This window comes from Lonchura striata, chromosome Z (genome assembly GCF_046129695.1).
Source record: "Lonchura striata isolate bLonStr1 chromosome Z, bLonStr1.mat, whole genome shotgun sequence".
Taxonomy (NCBI): domain Eukaryota; kingdom Metazoa; phylum Chordata; class Aves; order Passeriformes; family Estrildidae; genus Lonchura; species Lonchura striata.
The window spans coordinates 38,396,121-38,416,994 of record NC_134642.1 but is presented as its reverse complement, the minus strand read 5'-3'; the positions used below and the strand labels follow the sequence as shown (position 1 = coordinate 38,416,994).

At 39.4% G+C, this 20,874-nt stretch overlaps 1 protein-coding gene across 1 annotated transcript; it reads right to left on the bottom strand.

Annotated features, from left to right (window-relative positions):
* Nucleotides 1–318: 318 nt before the first annotated feature.
* Nucleotides 319–20,144, bottom strand: AMACR (alpha-methylacyl-CoA racemase). The gene is made up of 5 exons (XM_021554650.2): nucleotides 19,845–20,144; nucleotides 16,756–16,899; nucleotides 14,083–14,243; nucleotides 9,779–9,965; nucleotides 319–1,101 (listed from the first exon to the last, which is right to left on the bottom strand). The coding sequence occupies exons 1-5, from the start codon at nucleotides 20,137–20,139 to the stop codon at nucleotides 692–694; spliced, it is 1,197 nt and encodes a 398-aa protein (XP_021410325.1). The 5' UTR covers nucleotides 20,140–20,144; the 3' UTR covers nucleotides 319–691.
* Between the last annotated feature and the right edge of the window lie 730 nt (nucleotides 20,145–20,874).

Genomic DNA, 20,874 nt, shown 5'->3' with positions numbered 1-20,874 from the left:
AGCAAAGTTGCCTACCATTTTTCCATAAGGAGAGGAAAGGATTATTAGTTGGCAGACATTTTAAAAATAAAAAAAAATTTATTCTGAATTTAGTTTCTAGCCAAGGTGATATTCCAAATGTAATATATAATAAGGAGACTGCCTTAAGGAAATGTAGTCAGGCTGTTAAATATATCAACTTTGAGATAATAGCTCTGTAGCAGCACATAATAGAAAAGCATTAGTTAGACCATAGTTTCAGCATGATAAAGTAAATTAATAGGAAAAACAGATGAAGAAAATCCCTTCTAATTAATTAATAAACAGCATAATCACTCATTTCAGAATAATATAACTATATTTTATTAAAATAATTACTTTCAAGTAATTGCAACATATATTACAAATCAATTGTATAACCAAGAATTAAAAGAATCAAACCAAAGGATATAATATTTAAACAAAATTCTGAGAGTTTACAGGTTGCTTAACAAGTAAGGTATGTAGATATTCAGAACACAACTGCAGTATCATTCTAGGAAACAGATCAGTCTTACTGTTTTCAACTTAAATTTAAAATGTCAATAATTTAAAAAATATAAATAATTTAAAATCAGTATTATGCCAACAGTTATTTGTCATGTAGTTTAATTTTAAAGCATAAAAGCTTACATTATCAGCCTGAAATTTATCTGATATGCACAGTCAGAGATTATAAATTAGCTTTTAGTTCCTTCAGTTCTATTGCTTTATCAGTATTAAGTTTATCAATCTCTTGCTTAGTAAACCCATATTCTAGAAGTATCTCTTCTGTGTGCTCTCCTATAAAAGGATCTCTTTTACAGGATGGAACAGCAGGAGTCCTTGATAGAACAGGAGCAGGTCTAGGACTTATCTCTTCCTCATCATTTTTGATAAAAGAATTTCTTTCTTTGTTATGTTGATGTGAGGCAGCATCCTCGAAGGATAAAACAGGGGTCACACAGGCATCAGTGCTATCAAATATGCTGCACCACTCAGCTTGTGTCTTCTGTGCAAATACAGATGCAAATTTTTTCTTCATTTCAGGCCAGTGGAAGAAACTCATCTGAGAAGGGAGTTCATCTAAATTTAGCCCAAGACCTGAGAGGAAAAAAGAAAAGTTTAACTATAGTACAGCATCAATAATTTACTAAGTGCTTCCCGCAACTAAGTACATTCCTCAAGAAGATAATATTTTGCAGGCAATACTAAAGTCACTTTGAACTTTATTTGGGTATCTGTGCAGGGCAGAGAGCAGAGGAATAAAATGTTCTATGATACTTGCAATTAGACTAAACTGCATTAGCTACTGCCTTTTAAGTACACACCTACAATAAACTCTCATTTGTATGAACACTTCACAGAAGCAGCAGCTGTCTCGAGGTAATAATGTCCTGAGAAACGCTTGTATAATAGGTATCATATTCTCTACCTGGCAGTAGCAACACAGAAATCTGCTGAATGGATCCTGGACTATTGGGACACACAAGACAGATGACAGACTTTGGACCTGGTTAGCATAAGAGAATTGATAATCAGGATGCCTTGGCAAGATCAAACAGAACTTCAAGGATTAAATCAAGACTAGCTGAAGATTAAATCAGATTGACTTACCAGAAAATAAAATCACATCAAGGTCTGCAAGCGAGAGATGTTGTAAAATGTCTATGTGAAGATTAACCCAATCATTGTAGTAAAACATTACTAGCCCTCCTAGAATAGTATATAAGCATATGTAGTCCACAATAAATTTGGATTCTTCTGACCATCTCTCAGATTCTCCCCATGTCTGGCATCATTGCCGATACTGGACTACAGCAATACACTTATCTCTCAGGAGCCAGCACATCTGCCAGAGCGGGACATTCAGCAAGCTACAGTGTTTGAAGTTCAACATGATGGGGCTATTTCTATCCCCAGATGAGAAGATGGTGTGGATGGATGTGCCCAGCTCGATCCGCATGTGGCAGCTCAGATGCAGGTGCCTGCAGGCAGTGACCTGCTTCTTCACTCCACTGTCCAGAGGCTCCAACAGTATCTCCTGCTCCCTCTGCTCTAGCAAGCTTTGCAGGTTCCAATTCCCTCAGCCCTTTCACTCACTAACTGCTCAATAACCTTGCTTTCCGTCTCAGTTGCAAGGACCGCCCAGGCATGCACTAAGCATATCCCTTCTGAGACACCAGAGCAAAGCATGTGCACACAAGGCCTTGTAATAACAATTTCCTGAACTAGACAAGTCATAGGTCTATCCCTGAACTAAGCATCACAACCCTTCTCACTGGGGAGCTTACATCTCTTCTGTGCTGCCAAAACAGTTTCCAATATCCATTTCTGCTCTCTGCAATCTCTGCTCTTTCATTCTGCTACTTCAAGGAGATGCAGGAATTTTTATCACTTATTGCAGAGATTATCTCAAAAAGGAGGCAAAAAACAAGTAAGAGAAAAAGCAATTGATCTACAGTTTCAAAATGAGATAGTACAGAGTTATAAGCAGAATATATAATACCAAATAGAAATCAGAAGTGATCTACTGAAGGCTGTTCAAACAGTCACATTTTGAAATTCAAGAGCATGAACACAGCAGGAAAAATTCAGAAAATGCAGGGATACAAAAGAAGCTAATTTGAGAAATTAGAAAGACTAGAAAACAACTATCATCATAATGCTTCATAAGTAACAAAAAAAAAAAAAAAAGAGCTTCTTAGAAAACAGCAGTTCCCTGTAAAAGGCAATGTAGAGCTCTGCAAAATTGCATTTTGAGCATACTTTTTTATATCTTTGGTTATCTGGTATCAGAATGATAATTAGACTAACAACTGTTACAGGCTTGGGTAATAGAGGGCTGTTGGCAGACAGAATTTACACATACCTCCTCTTGTCTTTAGCTGTAAGGCAGAAAACACCTAAAATATCTTGTCTTTCTATGGCTTCCTTACCACTGAGTGAGGTAGACATATTGCTGTTTAAACATATGAGGAGAAAAAGGGAGATAATTCCTTTTCTTCTGCTCCCTAAATTCTTTCCATTCATAATCTGTACAATATGCACTTCTTGGGGCCCACAGTGCCCTTCCCCCCCACCCCCCCACCCCAGTTTAAGACAGTATTTAAGAACTTCACTGTTGATCACAAGATTATTAAACATAGTTTTGAAAATGAATACATGCTTTGAAATGGTACTTTGGCACTTCAAAGTAAAACACAGAGAAATTGCCAGTCTCCAGACTCAGAAACACAGCCTTGCGGTTGTTCACTCTCAGAAGAAATTCATCACAGTCAAAGACAAAATAAATATTCTCACATCTTATTAGAAATGCCTCTGGATACCACAATAAATTATACTACAAATGATCAGTCCTTATGGTTTTATCAAGCCATGTGCACCTTAAATCACTGAACTTATAGTCTTGTATCCATAACCATTCATGTAATCTTATAATGAGATCAGCTGAAGATAACTCACACTGGTTGAACATCATGACCAGATAAAAGCTAGCAGTATTTTCAAAATTAATTTTATTATTGATTTTCAAAGTCTTCCACTAGTGACAAACTGTGCAGTATAGTTTACTTATGAACTATCAGGTGAGGCATATTTACCTTCCACAAAAGAAAACTAAATACTCACTACCTGAACTTCTGTCTCAAAGCATGGAATCTTGACAAGTGGAAGCTCTGTTTCACAGTACTCATGTTCTTATTAACTATGGTTTGGCTTCTATCAGCCAGTCCAACATGAGCAGAACTCTACCATTATCCCATTACACAATTATTTTTGATGATTGTGGCAGATGGGAAGTTGGCTGAGCCTCACTGCACATTCTCTGGCAAACTGGAACAATAAGCAGAACCTGGAATTTAATATTACATGCTCATTTTCTGCTTACTACTGAAGACTTCAGCTTTAAACAGGATGAACTGAGAGCATTTAAGCACTACAACTTGTCATTTTCCAGCTTGTGCTCACCATTTGTGGTGCAGATGAGCAGTATCCGAGCAGGAGTGACTGACTCAACAAGGAAACTATTACATGGCACATAATTGCCTGGGATACCACAGGAGCGCAGACTTCACCCGGTGTAATGAACAGCAAAGTATCTTTTACACAGAATATCTTATAAAGCAGTAACGACTTAGTTCCAAGTCTTTTTGTTTAAATTTTAATCTAGGAGTTTTTGTATGGAAAAGCCCAGTCAACATACTTTAGTACTGCTTTAAAATTATTTTTGAAAAGTGAAATACTGTCTCCCTATAATGATGTAACTTTAAATAGCCTTCAAATGTTATAGCTTTATCGATATATATCCCCACATCATTTATTGATGGAGCAAACTGAAATCCCTATTTGTACAGAACTTCTTAGTCGATCTTAGTAAGATCAGGCACCAATTTCAAGAGAAATAAACCACCAAAATACGTCAAATAAATCAGTGAAGCTGCTTTGCTATGTCAGAAATTAAAACAGGTTTTTATATTATTTCAGTCATGCTATTTTAAAAGGAGAGTTTTGTTCAAGATTTTCTTGGTTTAACTTGCTAATTTTCTTTTCAAAAATGTATGGTTGTAGCAGAGTAATTCTGAAATTATGTTGTCAGAACATGACTGAATAAAATCATCTTAATCATCAATTAAGGGAAACCTTAATTTTGGGCTAAACAACAGCTGCAAGGTGAAGGCCATTGTTCTTTTTCTGACTAAATAAAATTTGTTCTCACTGTGAAAGGCAATTGAATTCCAGAATATCCCATATTTCAGAAGAGAGTAGTGAATTTTCATTAAAGTAACAATGTAAAGTTTTTTCTCTGATCAACCTTTCTGAAACTTACGGGTTTTTTTAGGAAGTGACAGCTGATCAGGCCCACAGTACTACCAGGCCTCATTGCAAATGTATCCATAGCTGTACTCCGAGCTGACATACTCAATTACCACAATTGCAAATGTTTTGAACCAGCAGGAGGCTGGCCCTCTACAGTATATGTACAATGTTTAAGGCTTATCAAAATAAATACATTAAAATAAAACATAACATTATGTATAACTGAGTCTAAAACATAACAGGGAAACTGTTTGCCCATGTTGCATGTCTCAATAACAATGTGGTACTGCATTCAGTATATCAGCAGATTTTAAATACAGTACACAATACTTAACAATCACAAAATGGAAAGTCTCGTGGAAATCCTTCATAATGATGCAAACTAAGTTTTTAATTGCTTCTGAACTTTTTCCTTCTTTTTTAAACAGAAATAATACAATGCAGGAGTACTGAAGTAAAAGGGGTCCTGTGGAGTAGGAACTAAAGTTCAATACTTCAGTGACTGTCAGTGCTTTCCATATCAATGTAAGTGGACACGAAGTTCACCTTGTGTAACTTTACACCATATAACTCAGAATTAAACCTTTACTCTCACCTGCTCCACAGTATTTACTGTGCTCTTCACACCCCTGGGAGCCTGGCTGCAGCAAGACTAAGCACCTATTTCTAAAAAACAGAACAAACTTTGCAGAAGCAATTCACAGGTCAGAAAGACATTCTGTCTCTTTCTGTCAAAAGATTAAGGCTTAACATTAGCAGCATATGTTTATTCCATCATATTTTTCATAAGATGCCAAGGTATTTTAGCTATTTATTGTCTGATTTTTGCAGTAATAAAATTAATACTGGAAAATGGACTACAGCTTGTCTGTTAATAGTAAATAGTCAATAGTGAGCCCAAAATACTTCTCTACTCCGTCTATTTAACATAGCTTCAATTTCTCATAAAGCCTTTTTGAAGTTTATTTAATTAATAAATTTCTGGCAATTTCTGGCAATTGTCCCTGCTGAGCACAATCTACAAAGCCAAGAATATTCCCAAACTAATATGCTTTATTTTCGATAATTTAGTTTCCCTCTGCAGCCTCCTTAAGAACTTTCCTCACCATGTCATTAACTGCATTTAGGTCCAGCACTGGGTTCTTCCAGGAACTCTGCAGGAAAACACTGAAGTGAACAAAAAGGAAATCAGTTCTGCTTTGGCTAAGCAGAATTCTGTGAGCAGAGACAAATAATTCAGAGACATCACACTCCTTTCTCAATTCTGCAGTCCTTAAATCTGCAACTGACATCTGCAACACCGATATCCTTGTACTCTCATTCTGTGGAGTGGCAAAACTAATCTACCCTCTGAGTATGGACATAGAGACATCCAGTGGTTTTTTAATATATTTCATCTGGAACAGCACCAAATTGTTCACCAGCAGAACTGACCAGAAATATGGAGAAAAATCATGAAATGAAAGTATGGAAATTGCAACTGGAACATAGCATTTTAAACCCACTTCAAAGCTGGAATTAATGCCTGAAACAGAGGATTCAGCCTAAGTCAAAGATCCTCAGATTTGTGAAAGAGCAATACAATTCTCAAAGGCATTTTTTTCTTCCCCATAATATTCAAAAGTTTAAATTCTGAATTTAATTTCTGTAATAAGTATCCCAGAAAGGAAATAATCCCTCAGTCACAAGAAGGATCTGCTGTTCTAATTTAGTGCACTATTGCTTCAGAAAGATTGAAACCCTAAGTGCTGAAAGGAATAAGTACTTCCTATATGAAAATCTGAACAGATCAAGATATGCATCTCAAACAAAATAACAAAAGAGCAGTTACTTTAAATTCAATATTGTGAGACAATCTTGAATTTTGTAATTTACTTTAAACAACACATTTTCACAAAATAAACAAAGGAAATTGAATGAGTGTAAACAAGCAAAGATAGCGGTACAATTACAGGCAAAAAGCAAAATTTCCCCAAAGACTGCAGCATATATGTTAGATTTTTAAAATATGGCAGAAACAGACTGAAACATGCAACAATGACTGCAGTCATTGTCTACTTACAAGTGGATACATACTAGCTCTTTATTGCTGGAATAACTGTTTTTGAAACCTCAGCTGTTAAAATCAAGCAACTTCTCTGCACTGTAAACATAAGGAGTGCTTCCAAACATGAAAATAAAGTTGTCCAGTGTGGGTGTCCCAACATAAGCAGAAGAATTCACAGTTGCTCTAGCTTTAACCTCTAAATTTCTGAGAAACAACTAAAAGAAAAGCAGAATTTTAGCATTTTCCTCAGTAGAGAGTCATCTAAAGAAGACAGACACCATCACCACAACCACCGTTATACCACCTGGCCACTGGTTTCATCCATCACAGGCTTATCTCTAGATAACCTGGCTGAGAGAGAAAAGCACAAGTCTTGCCCCGTAACAATGATCAATAAAAGAAATTAGGAATGTCCAGAAAAAGTTCACAGAGGAAGAGTCACAAACAGAACCATACTCCATTGCAGAATTTTGGTGCTTTTTGAAAAAGTACAGATTCTATTCCAGTCCTGTAGCTTAAGTGATTCAACTCAGTCTCCAAAGAACAAAATACTGCAGGCCATGAATACTGCAAGCCAGTGTTAGATAACTGAAGCCAAACATATGGGTATCTGAGTATGCAGCCTTATTTTTTTCTCATTTGCTTTGTACTTGATACAAGCATTCTCCCTGAAGATATTTATTGGAATTCCAAATTACCTAACTCCCACGGCAAGGGCTTGAATTTCACTTTGATACAGTTTTTTACTTTGATATAGATATTTACTGTTGTTCTTCAGCTACTATGCAAGCAAGAAAATCTCTTGGGGATGGGATGAGAAAAACATTTCAAAGAACTGCAAATAATCAATGATGGAACAATCAACTACACTTTCTTTTTCAAGATCAAGTTGCTTACAAATTGAGTTTACAAACAGGTTATTCTCAGGACAATTAGAGACAAAAAAGCACCATCCTCTTCAGTCAAGAAAGTGACATTTCCAAACTTGACATCTGATCTGTCTAACATAAGGCTGGACATGTCCCTGAGCCACTCCAGGAGTCTTCCTCATGTATTTCACATAGCAGCATGTCTCAGTTTAGATATTACACAATTGCATGGACTTTTTTAAGCTACAAGAGAAGCAGTCATTCATATCTACAGCTATGCAAGAACCTGGGGAGCACCGCAGGCTGCAAGAGAACAAAGCCAAAAGCATAAAGAACAAGCTCTCTTTGGGATCCTGTGCATCAAAGGCATATTCAACCTTACAACCTCATAACACAAGAAATACAAGAGCTGCAGATGAGAACAATTGCTCACCCTCAATTGCCCAATGCCCAGCCTGTCCCTGAGCAGTGACCACGCACCAACCTCCCCTCCAGTTTTGTTGCTGAGCACCATGTCCTATGGTACAGAATGTCCCTGTGCTCAGTTGGGGTCCGTTGTCCTGGCTGTGATCCCTTCCCATTTCTTGTGCACCCCCAGGCCTCTCAGTGGTGCAGTGGGGTGAGGAGGAGAAAAGTCCTCAATGCTGTGCAAGAGCTGCTCATGTTACTGAAACATCCCTGTGTAACAGCACTGCTTCCAGCACAAACCCAAATCACAGCCCCATGCAAGCTACTGCAAAGAAATTCAGCTGTATCCCAGGCAAAACCAGTAAAAATTGTAGCATGGATACTATTCAAAGAATGCTACAATTCAAGGAATAATGAGTGGGAGACTGTGCAAGAATAAGGAACTACTCCCCTGACACACTCACAGAGTGAAGACTGGCCACATGTATGCATAAATGTGGTTCACACATTGACTTTAGGAATCCTTTGTTGGCATTCCTTGAACTCATCAACCAAAGCTAAAACTAAATTGACAACTTCTTATAGCCTTCATATTCTGTGCAACAAAGAAAGAATAAATACTAAATTCTTTCATGAATTTTTTATATTTTCATAAATTCTGTATGGAAAGCATAGCAATCTACCAGAGAAGCACAACAGAAAAAGAGATTAAAATAACCAATAAGAAGCTAAGAGTCCATGTAATAAAAGGGTTGAAGCACACAATGAGTTCAGAAGTAAAGATGCACATTTGTTGTCATTTCATAGATAAATATAATACATAACCCATTCTAATTTCTTGAAGAGATAAATCATGATTTATGGTCATATTTAAAGAGTCTTAGTCAAATATAAATATTATATCCACAGCTAGACACTAAAAGCAGTCTGAAATTGTGGTGGAAATTAATTCTTTAAGCAGAATTTGCTTCCATAAGAATTTTTTCTGTCATACTACGAACTACTTCCAGTGAATATTCCTTTCTGAAACAATTTAAATACATTTTATTTTTAATTATAGTACAAATAATAGAAATTGATTGAAATTCTATTTGCAATTGCAAAGAATTAGTTCTTTTTAAAGTAAATCATTATTTGAAAAAAGTGATTTGCAGAAAAAGTTGTTTAGTGCTTCAGTGACATCACAAACTACCATTACAGTAACTCCAAACAAAAACTTGAAATTTAAGTGTAGTTGCTGGGGGTGAAAAGGAAATAAATTAATGGCTGGAAAAAGAAATTCAATTAAACTTCTGAACAACTACCCAACTAGCTTCAGGAAGTGTTTGACTTTTACAAAGAAATCACATTTCCCATGTTTTAGGAGGAAGTTTTTTACTGAAAGAATGATAAAGTAGTGGAATGGTCTGCCTGGGGAGGTGGTGGAGTCACCATCCCTGGATGTGTTTAAAAAAAGACTGGATGTGGCACTTGGTGCCATGGATAGTTGAGGCGTAGGGCATGGGCTGAACTCAATGATCTTGAAGCTCTCTTCCAACTAGTGATTCTGTAAACTATACATCATGAATCAAAACCAGCTGTGGAAGAATTCACTCAATCATGCTTTGCTGCTATGAAACAATTGCTCCAACCTACTCACCTTTTATTAACTGGTTATAAAATTTAGGCTCAATGGCACCAACAGCCATGAATTTTCCATCAGAGGTCCTGTAAATTTCATAAAAAGGTGCACCGCTATCTAGCAGATTTTCACCGCGAGGCTGGCTCCAAAGTCCCAAATTTTGTGACTTCCACAGGAAAGAACTTAGGTATGCTACTCCTTCTACCTTGAAGATTTAGAGAAAAAAAAAATAAAGGCTCCAGTAAATTAGTTGGCATGTTATTTAAATTCTGTATAAAACAAACAAAAAAAAAAGCTATTTTCAATTCTGCCCTTTGCAAGGATTTTTAATGACAGAATCTCTGTTAAGAAGTTCCATTTCTTAAAATTTTCAATTACTGTTTACACTGTATATGTGAAATAATCTAGAAACAGAGAGTAAGAAAGAGCATAAATGTAGTCAGGCAGCTTCAGATGGACAACACACTTTCAATGAACAAAACTGCCTCATTTAGCAAGTTCACAATGAGCGAGTAATTACAAGTGATGGGACAAGCTTCTTAGCTCTAGACAACATTACATCAGACAGCCATCAACACCTTCTAAACCTCTGGAAAACAAAGTATTTGTGCCAGTCTCATAAATACCAAAATTTTATCTATACACTGATTGTAGGAAGAGTAGTATTTTTAGCAGAAATTTGAAGGAAATAAAATTTCCAACCCTAAGTTAAAACAAAAACTGTCATCAGTGGCAGCTACACACACATATCAAAGGAATCTCTACATAGACAAGAGTCTGATGAATACAGTGCTAGAAAGCATGAGTAATCCCATTGCAAATTGTTCCTCAAAATTTTGTCTTTGTGCAGTACACCTAGATGAAAATACAGTCTGTTCAGCTTTTCAATAATTAACAAGTTTGGGCCAGTCTTTCAAGAAAAATCACATCCTATAGTTTTGCTCATCAGCACAATTCATTTTCTTTCAACTGTATTGAAAGTACTGTAAACAAAGATAAGCCAATTAATAGTGTATGGCCAGAAACATTCCAGTAGAACAGATTAAAACCTGAGCTGTATTATTCTGAGTATCACTTGATTCATGTAATTTCAGCTGCATTAAACTAACCTAATATTGTCTATAGAGAAAAGAATAGACACTGTACCAAAAAAAAAGGCTACTAAATTTTCGTGTAGAAAGATCTATTAGTTTATACCTTCCTATGCAAAAATTTAAAACATGCAAATTGCTAAAATGTGTGGTCAAGAGGGCTTCTTCATTTAATGTGTGTTACTTGGGCTCTGCTCTAGTACTGCTTCAAGGACAGGAATACTTCTGTCCTCGCTGTTGCATGTTAAAGTCAATTAAAGTACTTTCATATGAGAAAATACTGTATACCTTCATCTACATAGCTACAAAATTATTGCAAGTAAATTATGTTTTACTAATGACCTGATCTTGCACTGCTCATATTAACAAAAAGTAGTATTACACAAAAAGCACTGAAAGCAAGGATAATAAAAGATGGGGGAAATATCAGAATAAGACCTAACAGAAAAATTATATTTTGGTCCTGACAAAACTCTTAGTCAGCAGCTGTACAACCTATGTACTACTTACCCAGGAAACATTTAAAATAAAACAGTAGATCTGTTTTTGACTGGTATAGGGACTTAGAAATGGGCAACTGGAGAGCTAGGTTCTGCCTGAGGCCCACCACAATTCAGAGACAAATAAAAAAAGCGTCTTAACATCTGCACCAGACCTCCAAAGGCATGTAAAAATAACACCACACACTCACTAATGTGGTCACCTTCTTTTACAACATGAAAAGGATAACATGGAGTGACTTCACTTAAGTCTAATTACAGAATTATTATAATAAGTGGTATGTTTTTCATGTCTCCCTCATGTTAAGAACATCTCCAGTCTCTGAAGCAGGCACAAGAATCCAGAGGCATCACCCTAATGGGTGACCTGTCTGCTCCACAAGTCTTCTGTTCTTTCCACAGACTGAAAACAGCTCAAACAAAAGTGGGAATGAATCCACACCGACCTAAACTATCCTTGTGACTGAAGAAGGCTTCTAGGATGTGGGAGTTTTGGTTTTGAGCACTTCTAGGCTGAGGAAACCCTGGAACCTCAGTCTTCTGTTGCACTGCTAAGTGCTCCTGCCATGAGACTATTATGCAATCTATTACTACCAGCATGCTTTCCCATGGCTGTCTTTTCACAAAGAGTGAGTTATGCTCAGTCAGATGCCTACCATTATCAGAAGGCTCTGTGGCTGAAACTCTAGTGAACCCAAACTGTGGCCCTGACTCACATGCCTCTGTTCCAGTGTGGTGCAAGAATGCAGAGGTACAATTGTGCCTACTGTGCCACATCCCAGTGTCCACTCCACGTGGCAACTATCTGGCTTCCTGTAAGATAGCCATGATCCCTATAAGATCAATGAGAAGGGACAGCAACCAGCAGGAATCAATTCAGGCACTTAATTCTTCTGAGACAGGCAGATGAAATGCAGGACCCATTGTCAACTTTTCGCGCAGTGCAGTTTTTACTGTAGAAAATTCTACCACATGTCTGAGTCTTTAACATATTCAGACTACCTAAACTGTACAACAGCTTAAGTAAAGGGTCTCTTAAACAAAAATAGTGTTAAAACAAATCAGCTGAAATGCTGCAGTGTTGTGATTTTTAAAACAATTTCTTCCACAAAAAAAATAAAACTTAGGTGTAAAAACAGGCTCATGCACCAGTCAATTTATTGCAGATTTTACAGCTGATGATGCATGCATGATTTTAATCAACTGTGTCACTGAAAGTCAATTCAAGACACAAGGAATATGACCAAATGCTCGGTAAAGTACATCCTGTGATACTGGACAATATTCCGTCCATTTCACAGGTCACCAGGCACATCAGCAGGAAACTGTGAATTCCACAATTATGATGAAACAAGAAAAAATTGGAAGACACAATTTTAAGGACTTAAAAAAGCCCCACAATACATTCTACTCCAAATGAGCTACAAATTTCATTAGAACATTAGCAGACTTAACTGATTCCTCTTCTAACAAATTCCTTTAATTTGCTGAATTGTGCTAAGGAAACTTTGGTAATACTACAAACTACAAGAAGTATCTTTTTCAGTATTTGAAGACTTGTCACAATTCTCAACAGTTCTTCTTTCACAAATACACAATCTCTTTCAATTCTTCTTTAAGGTCATGTTTTTAGAGTCATAATTTTTGTTGTGCTACTTGGGCTTCCTCAAATTAGCAACTTTTAAAGATGATGGTCAGTGTCTGAAATGTTATTTTCCTGAGACTTCTTAAACATTGAATAGGTTAGAATAATTGCTTCAGAAACGTTGATGGCTCTATTTCCTGTTTATACATCCTAACAGTATGTATGTGTTTTGTAACAGTGTGATATTGTTGACTCATGTTCAGCTTGTGACTATTACAAACTCCCAGGATTGTACTTTAGCCAATTGTTCTCTTACTGCATTTGTGCAACAAATTGCCTACAAAGGACCACAAAGCAGCAATGTCCACGAATGGCATTCAGTTCTTTCAGGTCATTGCTCCAATCTGAAAAGGTCATTTTTAATTCTATTCCAAGTCCATCATACTTGTAGTCCTTCACATATGTGTATTATCTGTAAATTTACTAAACACAATAGCTCATCTGTCATTCAACTTATTGCAGAAAACAGAAAAAAGACCCAACAAACATCTGTAGAACTCCACTTGTTAAGTTTTTCATTTTCCTCTGTGTGTAAGTAGGTGGCCTTCCAGTGGAAACATATCCATTATTAAGCTAATTTAGCCTTTCATTTATTTGTTTGAAATTGACTTCTTGGCAATGATACATAGACAGTGTAACTATCCCAGGGAACAGGGTTTCTAACTAACATATGATCTGTCACAAAATCATCAGACGATGTATCTTGAATAAAGCTAATGCAATTTTTATTGCAAGAGTCCTGTAATTTTTGCTGTTATACAGTAAGCCAATTTTATTATACACCCTATCTCCATACACCACACTTATTCATCAAATACCTAGAGCTAATACTTTGTGAAGAAGGCAGACAGGCAAAAGCAGGGAGAGGGAAGAGGCTGTAGTATGTATTCCATGACATAAGGATGTTATGCCAGCAGTGATTCATGAAAATTGCTTGCATGGAATAGCCATTTTATGAGATTGCTCACTTTCCCTTTCCCAAATTCTCAATTTTAAACCTTACAATCTCCTCCCTTTCCCGGATTTAGAGTAGGAGAACACCTAAGAAAACCTAAGAAACCACAAGTTCCTTGAGAACAAGCTTACCATACTTGCATCAATGACCTGCCCTCTGCCAGATCTGGCGCGTTCAAAGAGGGCTATAACAATGCCCAGTGCACACATGACACCTCCACCAGCAAAATCAGCCAGAAGGTTTACAGGTGCATAAGGATTTTCATTCTTTCTACCCAGTTTTGACAGCACACCTGACAAAAGAGAAAACAAAGCAAAGATAAGCATAAAATTAATTATAAACATTCATTTCTACAATTAAAAGTTTCATTATTTTCAAACTATGCAAATAAGTAAGGCATAAAGCAATCTTCTAGTGTTTTTTATTTCTGCTTGGATGGCTCTTTAATTCACAAAGAGTAAAAATGTATGAAGTCACATTAGGGAAGATGTGATTAATTAAAGACATTAAAAAAACTGTCACAGATAAATGTTGATATTTTGAGTATATAGGGACAAAATTTTATTAAAGAAACCAACCCTGCGTGCAGTAATTTTATATTAGTACTTTGTACATGCATTGAATCTTGCCCATAAAAGGCACGATGAATGTGTCTCAAAGCCACTCTGATAAAGTGTTCTTCTTTGAATATTTTAAAGTAAAAATGCAGATGTATAGTCTTATGTGCTCATAAAAATGATTATGAAATAATCATAACAAAGGATCTCACACTGACAATTGTGCTTCAGTCCTATCCTCACTCTCCAACTTCCTTTGGAAAAAAAAAAGGTTGCATATAAGAACAAGTGACTAACACAGGGAGGTTATCTCTGATTGCATGCTATGTAAATGCAAGGAACCTATGTTTATGCCAGCAATAATTGCAGAAACAAAAGGGATTAGAGGAAAGGCTAAGCCAGTTTACTTCAGTCAGAGCTTTGAATTTGCTAGCATTTCTCTGCCATCCTCAACAACCTCTTTACTGTGACCTTACTTTTTGTAGTTGCCTCATAGCAATTCCCTTTGGGCAAGCAAGAAACTGCAGTGTGACCAGCCCTATCCTGTGTCTGTGGCCTCAGGCCTGAGACCTGCAGAATACATGGTCAGAACTTCCTGAGAATTGCATGGTTCTGATGCACTGTTTAATTAAATAATAGTCTAATCCACTTCCTACAGGCAAGCAACAGAGTGCACAGTATAAAAGGTTTCCAAATCCTGTAGTGCAGGAGTAAAACCCCTGCTGCTGCCTAAAACTTTCCTTTTAATAGTCTAAAAAGTTGTCACAGGTACAAGAAAATTAATATACTGACTTCTTAAGAGTTCCTAACACAATCTATTTTTTTAGTTAAAGAAAGCCAAAGCTCATTAGGAAAATACTCAGAATATGAGATCTCATTTTTGAGGAATGACACCTCTCAAACACCTTGTTTTACTTCCTTTTAATAGGCAGTAAAAATTGATCTGTGAAATTTCAAGCAGAATTATTTTAGGAAGATATCACAAACCAAAACACAACTGATTAAATTAGCTCCAGAGATAAAAATCACTCTATTTGTAAACCAGAAAGTACTACAAACTAAGGTAGGGATGGACCATGCTGTTCCCGTATTGACTCTTTCCCTCCACTACTAACAGATAAAAATACCTTAATACTTTGAAATAATCTTAACATGAAGTCAAAGTCATTCAAATGAGGCATCTTTTCTTTAATCTTTTCTATTCTCTAAAATTTTACATGAGGGAAGACTGAATGCATCTCTAAAGAATTTATTCCACAACATTATGACTCCTCATAGTAGGAGATACCAGATCACCAGGTCTGCATTGCCACTGCCACATCACTTTCCTGGGGCTACAAGAACTACTTTATCCAGTGGGAAGCCAAGAACTTTTGCGCCACCTTCTCTCCTCCTTCACAGGCTCAGAGACAAAGCAGTGTGAAGAGCAGGAGGTAGGGCCATACATAGAAGGGCTGCACCTGTTTGCTGTTTGCTACTGCATACTTGTAAATTCATACCACTTTAAACCAAGCATACACCACCACAAGGTCCACAACACCTTAATGAAATGTAGCATTTCCACTTTATTTGAAGCCTACTTCCTTTCAACTGGTATCAGTGGGGACATATTTACAAGCAGAAAAGTGCAAGATCTCAATTGTCTTATGCTGCCTAGTTTTTCTTTGCTCAAAAATTCTGCTCACAAGCATATAAAATAATCTGCAGCCCTTTCAGGATTATTAAGTATACAAAGCTTCTGGAGAGGGGCCCTGAAGAAAATATTCAGTCCTCTCTTCAAATAAATATTTGATACTTCATTCAGATAGAATAGCACAAAGTAGGAAAATAATGTACAGCCTGGGAAGAAATGCTGATCCAGACTGAAACAGCTTGTTGTTTGCTGGCAAAACAAACAGCCTGTCTAATACCTGTTTCCTCCTTTTGTGTGCTGACTGGTTGGTTGGACCCCTCAATGAACTGCTTCATCTTAATAACCTGGCAGAAAACATCCTCATTTCTTCTGACCAGATTTTGACTTGTGAGGAAGTTTACAGAGGAGTTAAGCAAGTGCCAGAGCTGACTGAAAGCATCAGAGAAAAGCATAGTGAAAGGAAAGCCCCATTTCACTGACAGAGACACTTCATATCAGCTGTTTTGTCAGACTGCACCTCAGATAAATTCTGAGCTATCTGCTTTCAACAAGTTCTTGAGTCTTGATCAAAGGGGGGGAAGAAACTTTATTTAACAGGAAATTTTACAGCCTACCTGACAAAGCTAAGTAATTGATGTCATGACCCGCAGACTTGGCATATTTTCCTGTCTGGCCAAAGCCAGTAAGTCTAGCATAGATGAGTCTGGGATTCTCCTGTAGAAGGACCTCTGGGCCAAGCCCAAGTCTTTCCATGACACCTTAAAAAGACAAAAGCAAGGAATTCAAATTCACATGTAGTAATACTCAAAACATAATGATCCAAAGTTAGAGTATATAACAGCAGAACTCAACTGCACTTTATGAAGTAGCACATTCTACTTCAGTGTCCATGTCACAACACAAACATTATCAATTACCAACATGCTGCATAAATTTTTAATATAAAGTAAGTGGACATTAGGCTTTAGGGATCTTTTTTCAGCTTTTATTCCTGTTTTACTTCTCCAAAAGACTGACAGAAAATCATGCATCACTGGACAAGACAGAAAGCTACCAAAGGCTGGTAAAACAAGGAAAAAAGAGAAAGAGAAAACTCTTACATTTTCTGAATTAACATCACTTGAAATTTCATCTGTATTTTACTGGCATATACTTTCCTCACAATTTCTCAGTACCTCATGTTCCTGTGTATTTTAACTCACATGTGACTGGACCATACCACTATTCCACAAATGATCTGTAAGAACCACACACAAGTAAACATGTTCTTTTTTAATGCAGGGAGTAAGGAACTTTTAGAATCAATGGTATGTAAGTTGAATCAGCATGGATTTACAGAAATCAAGGCTAAAATGTTAATCTTGCAGTCCTAAAACAGTGGTTTAAAGAGAATAAATTTGAATTGCAATAAATTATACTTTCTTACGAGTTCAGTGCAGTTTGGTCAGACTTTAACCAATGATCTATACCGGCACTGCTGGGCCACATATTTTGGAATTGAAGGGCTAACATAATTTCAAAGCCTGTTCCACCCCAGAATCTATTACTCCAGCTTGTCTCACAAAACTAGTCCATATTTTTACTATACCACCAATTTCATTCAGATCCATTTCTACTGTATTAATTACTGGGCAGCAGCAAGTGATTACTCCCAAGAAAGCAGAGAAATTTGGCAAAATGCATGATTTTCAAATGCACAAGTGGAAACAGGGTGACAAATAACCGCTCTGGTGTCACAAGGTCATTGTTGTAAGGTCACACATGCCTTGCAAGAAACTGTTCTGCAGCTTGGGCCCTCACCTTCTCACTGTTTTCCAGCAGTCTCACAACGGGTCATAGAACTGCCTAGTTCATTTAACAGGCCTTACAACCTTGTATCTAGTTACAAAATTGCCTGTCCAACTGAGAAAAAAACCCAGCAAGTGCCCATAAAACCAAAGAAAACAAAATTTCATAAAGAAAAACCAGATGATCAGCTACAAGGAAAAACTGGAATTTAACTTCTTTTTTTTTTGTTTTTTTGCTCAGTTTCTGGGGAGTAAAACAAACTATTTTAAGGTAAGAATAAATCCATTTTTCAAAGGAAAATAATTACTTGTGACACACTATCTGTCCATGATGTACAGTGTCTAACTGATAAAGTCTCCTATTTCTAAACCGTTTGTAAAATCTCCAAAACATTTCAGCTAGCTCCTCAGTGAAGCATTGTTACAGAGTGGTTTGGGTTGGAAGGAACCTGTAAAGGTCACTTACTCCAACCCCCTGCTGGGAGCAGAGACATCTTCAACTAGATTCGTGTACACAGAGCCCTGCCCAACCTGACCTTTTCTAACAGAACAGCACCCTCAAGGAACACCCACAGATACTGACATAACCATCAGGTGAGTGCCTGTGTATGGCTTATCAACAGAGGGAATGTGGTCAATCTGAAAAGTCCACTGATCTTAAAATGGCATCAATTTTGCTACTGAAAACCAGATGTTAAGCATGCCTATAAATTAGTAAATATGCATACAGTAATTAAAAAATGTACCAAAAGTTATCTTTCAAAAATGGTTTTGAAAAACTGAGAAATTCTGTAATTGAGTATTTAAAGAATTTGTCTTACTTTTAACCTTACGTTAAAAAAGGAAAATATTTGCAAAAACACAAGGAAGGCTTTCATAAAGTAGACTTAAGACTGGCAGGAAGTGATTAGTTTGTAGAAAGCAACTTCCTGAAATTAACCATGATGTTTGAAAATGAAGACTGTAGTTCATAACCTGGATTTGATCCTGAATAACAGTAACACTGTACAACGTAATCATACTACTCTATTTAACACATGTAACTCTTATATTCCTCTCGGTGGAATATGTGCTTTGTAAATATGTAACCATAGCTCAGATCTGCTGTCTTCAGAGGAATTGCAAGCTCAAACTCTGACTGGCACAGCAACCGTGAACTTTAGCAGCAGGCCTCGACTTGGTGCCCCGAGCTCGGTGTGACCTCTGGACTCGGACACCCTCCTGCTCGTCCAGGGCTCCGAGCTCGGTGTGATCCCTCGGCTCGGGCATCCTGCTGCTCGTCCCGGGCTCCGAGCTCGGTGTGAGCCCTCGGCTCGGGCATCCTGCTGCTCGTCCCGGGCTCCGAGCTCGGTGTGACCCCTCGGCTCGGGCATCCTGCTGCTCGTCCCGGGCTCCGAGCTCGGTGTGACCCCTCGGCTCGGACACCCTCCTGCTCGTCCAGGGCTCCGAGCTCGGTGTGACCCCTCGGCTCGGACACCCTCCTGCTCGTCCAGGGCTCCGAGCTCGGTGTGACCCCTCGGCTCGGGCATCCTGCTGCTCGTCCCGGGCTCCGAGCTCGGTGTGAGCCCTCGGCTCGGGCATCCTGCTGCTCGTCCCGGGCTCCGAGCTCGGTGTGAGCCCTCGGCTCGGGCATCCTGCTGCTCGTCCCGGGCCCGGCCGAGGGCACGGCCCTGTGTGAGCGCTCCCGGCGTCTTTCGCCGCGGCTTCACATGGCGGCTGCAGCGCACAAGTCCGCCACAAAGCCTGCGCCCCCAGCGCCGTTCCCTGCCGCTTCCCACTCAGTATGGCAGAGGACAGACAGGCGGGAGCAGCACGGCATGCCGCGGCCCTGCCCCTCCAACCTCCCGCTCTCCCGCGCGGGCTGGCGCGGCCGCAGCGCCGCCCCGCACGGCTCCCCGGCGGCCGCGGCCCCTCACCGTGGCGGAAGGGCTCGATGAGCACGTCCGCCGCGCCGCACAGCCGCCTCAGCACCGCGGCGCCCTGCGGCTGCTTCAGGTCCAGCGCCAGGGAGCGCTTCCCGCGGGCCTGCACGTCTCCGTGCGCCAGGGCCGCGGCGGACCGGGACGGGCGGTCCACTCGCACCACCTGCGCCCCGAAGTCGGCGAGGATCATCCCGCAGAGCGGCGCGGGCGCCAGCCCGGCGAGCTCCAGCACCCGCACCCCGCTCAGCGCCATCGCCGCTGCCTGTGCCGCTGTCGAGCGCCCATACATCGATCGCGGAGGCGGCCCCGGGGGCCGGGCCGGGCTCCTGCCGCCCTTCGCCCGGGGGCACCGGCCCTGCCTCCCCGGGTGTTTCTTCACCCGAGCCCTGATCGCCCGCGGGCGGCTGCGGTGAGGAGGAGTGGGCGTTCTCTTGCAGCCGGGCTCGGCACGCAGCTGCTCCTGGGGAAGCTTCCCTGTCCGACCATCCAGACCCGCACCATCTGAGCTGGAGCCGAGGCCCCTCGGCAGCTGCACAGCCCCTCACACTCACACTAGCTCTCCCATAGCGGAGGCTCCGACGACCAAATCCTTAAAATAATCTAATCGCGATGCAATAACCAAACAACAAAGAATGAACTGCTGCCTCCGTGTAGGGACCCCGAACAAAGGAAACGATAGGCTTTTACAGCCAAGTCAGAATTATAGACCCATTCAGGATGGAATAGACTTCCAACATCATCAAGTCCAGCCTTCGAAGTCGGAGGCTGTGTGTCATCGTCTCCAGCCGATCTCGTGCCGAGCCACAGGTTCCTGTGCCCATTGTTAGGAAAAGGGTCAGTTGTTAGTGGCCTGGGGCTCCAGCCATGCCCGGGGCACCTGGATGGGCCAAAACCTACACACCCAAGACCCCTAGGTCACACGATGGGATATTAGAAGGACACGTGATTAAAACTTGGAATTTCTTTTCACCAGATGTTTCTTTAAAGAGGGCTGCCTGGTCCTGTTGTTCTTGCGGCATCAGCT

Excerpts from the sequence above, each read along its gene's own strand:
- AMACR (XM_021554650.2), bottom strand. The coding sequence starts at position 20,139 with ATGTATGGGCGCTCGACAGCGGCACAGGCAGCGGCGATGGCGCTGAGC. Across the intron at positions 16,900-19,844 it reads CATCGAGCCCTTCCGCCACG|GTGTCATGGAAAGACTTGGG; the intron begins GTGAGGGGCCGC and ends TGTCTTTTTAAG. Across the intron at positions 1,102-9,778 it reads TTATAACCAGTTAATAAAAG|GTCTTGGGCTAAATTTAGAT; the intron begins GTGAGTAGGTTG and ends TTTTCCTCTCAG.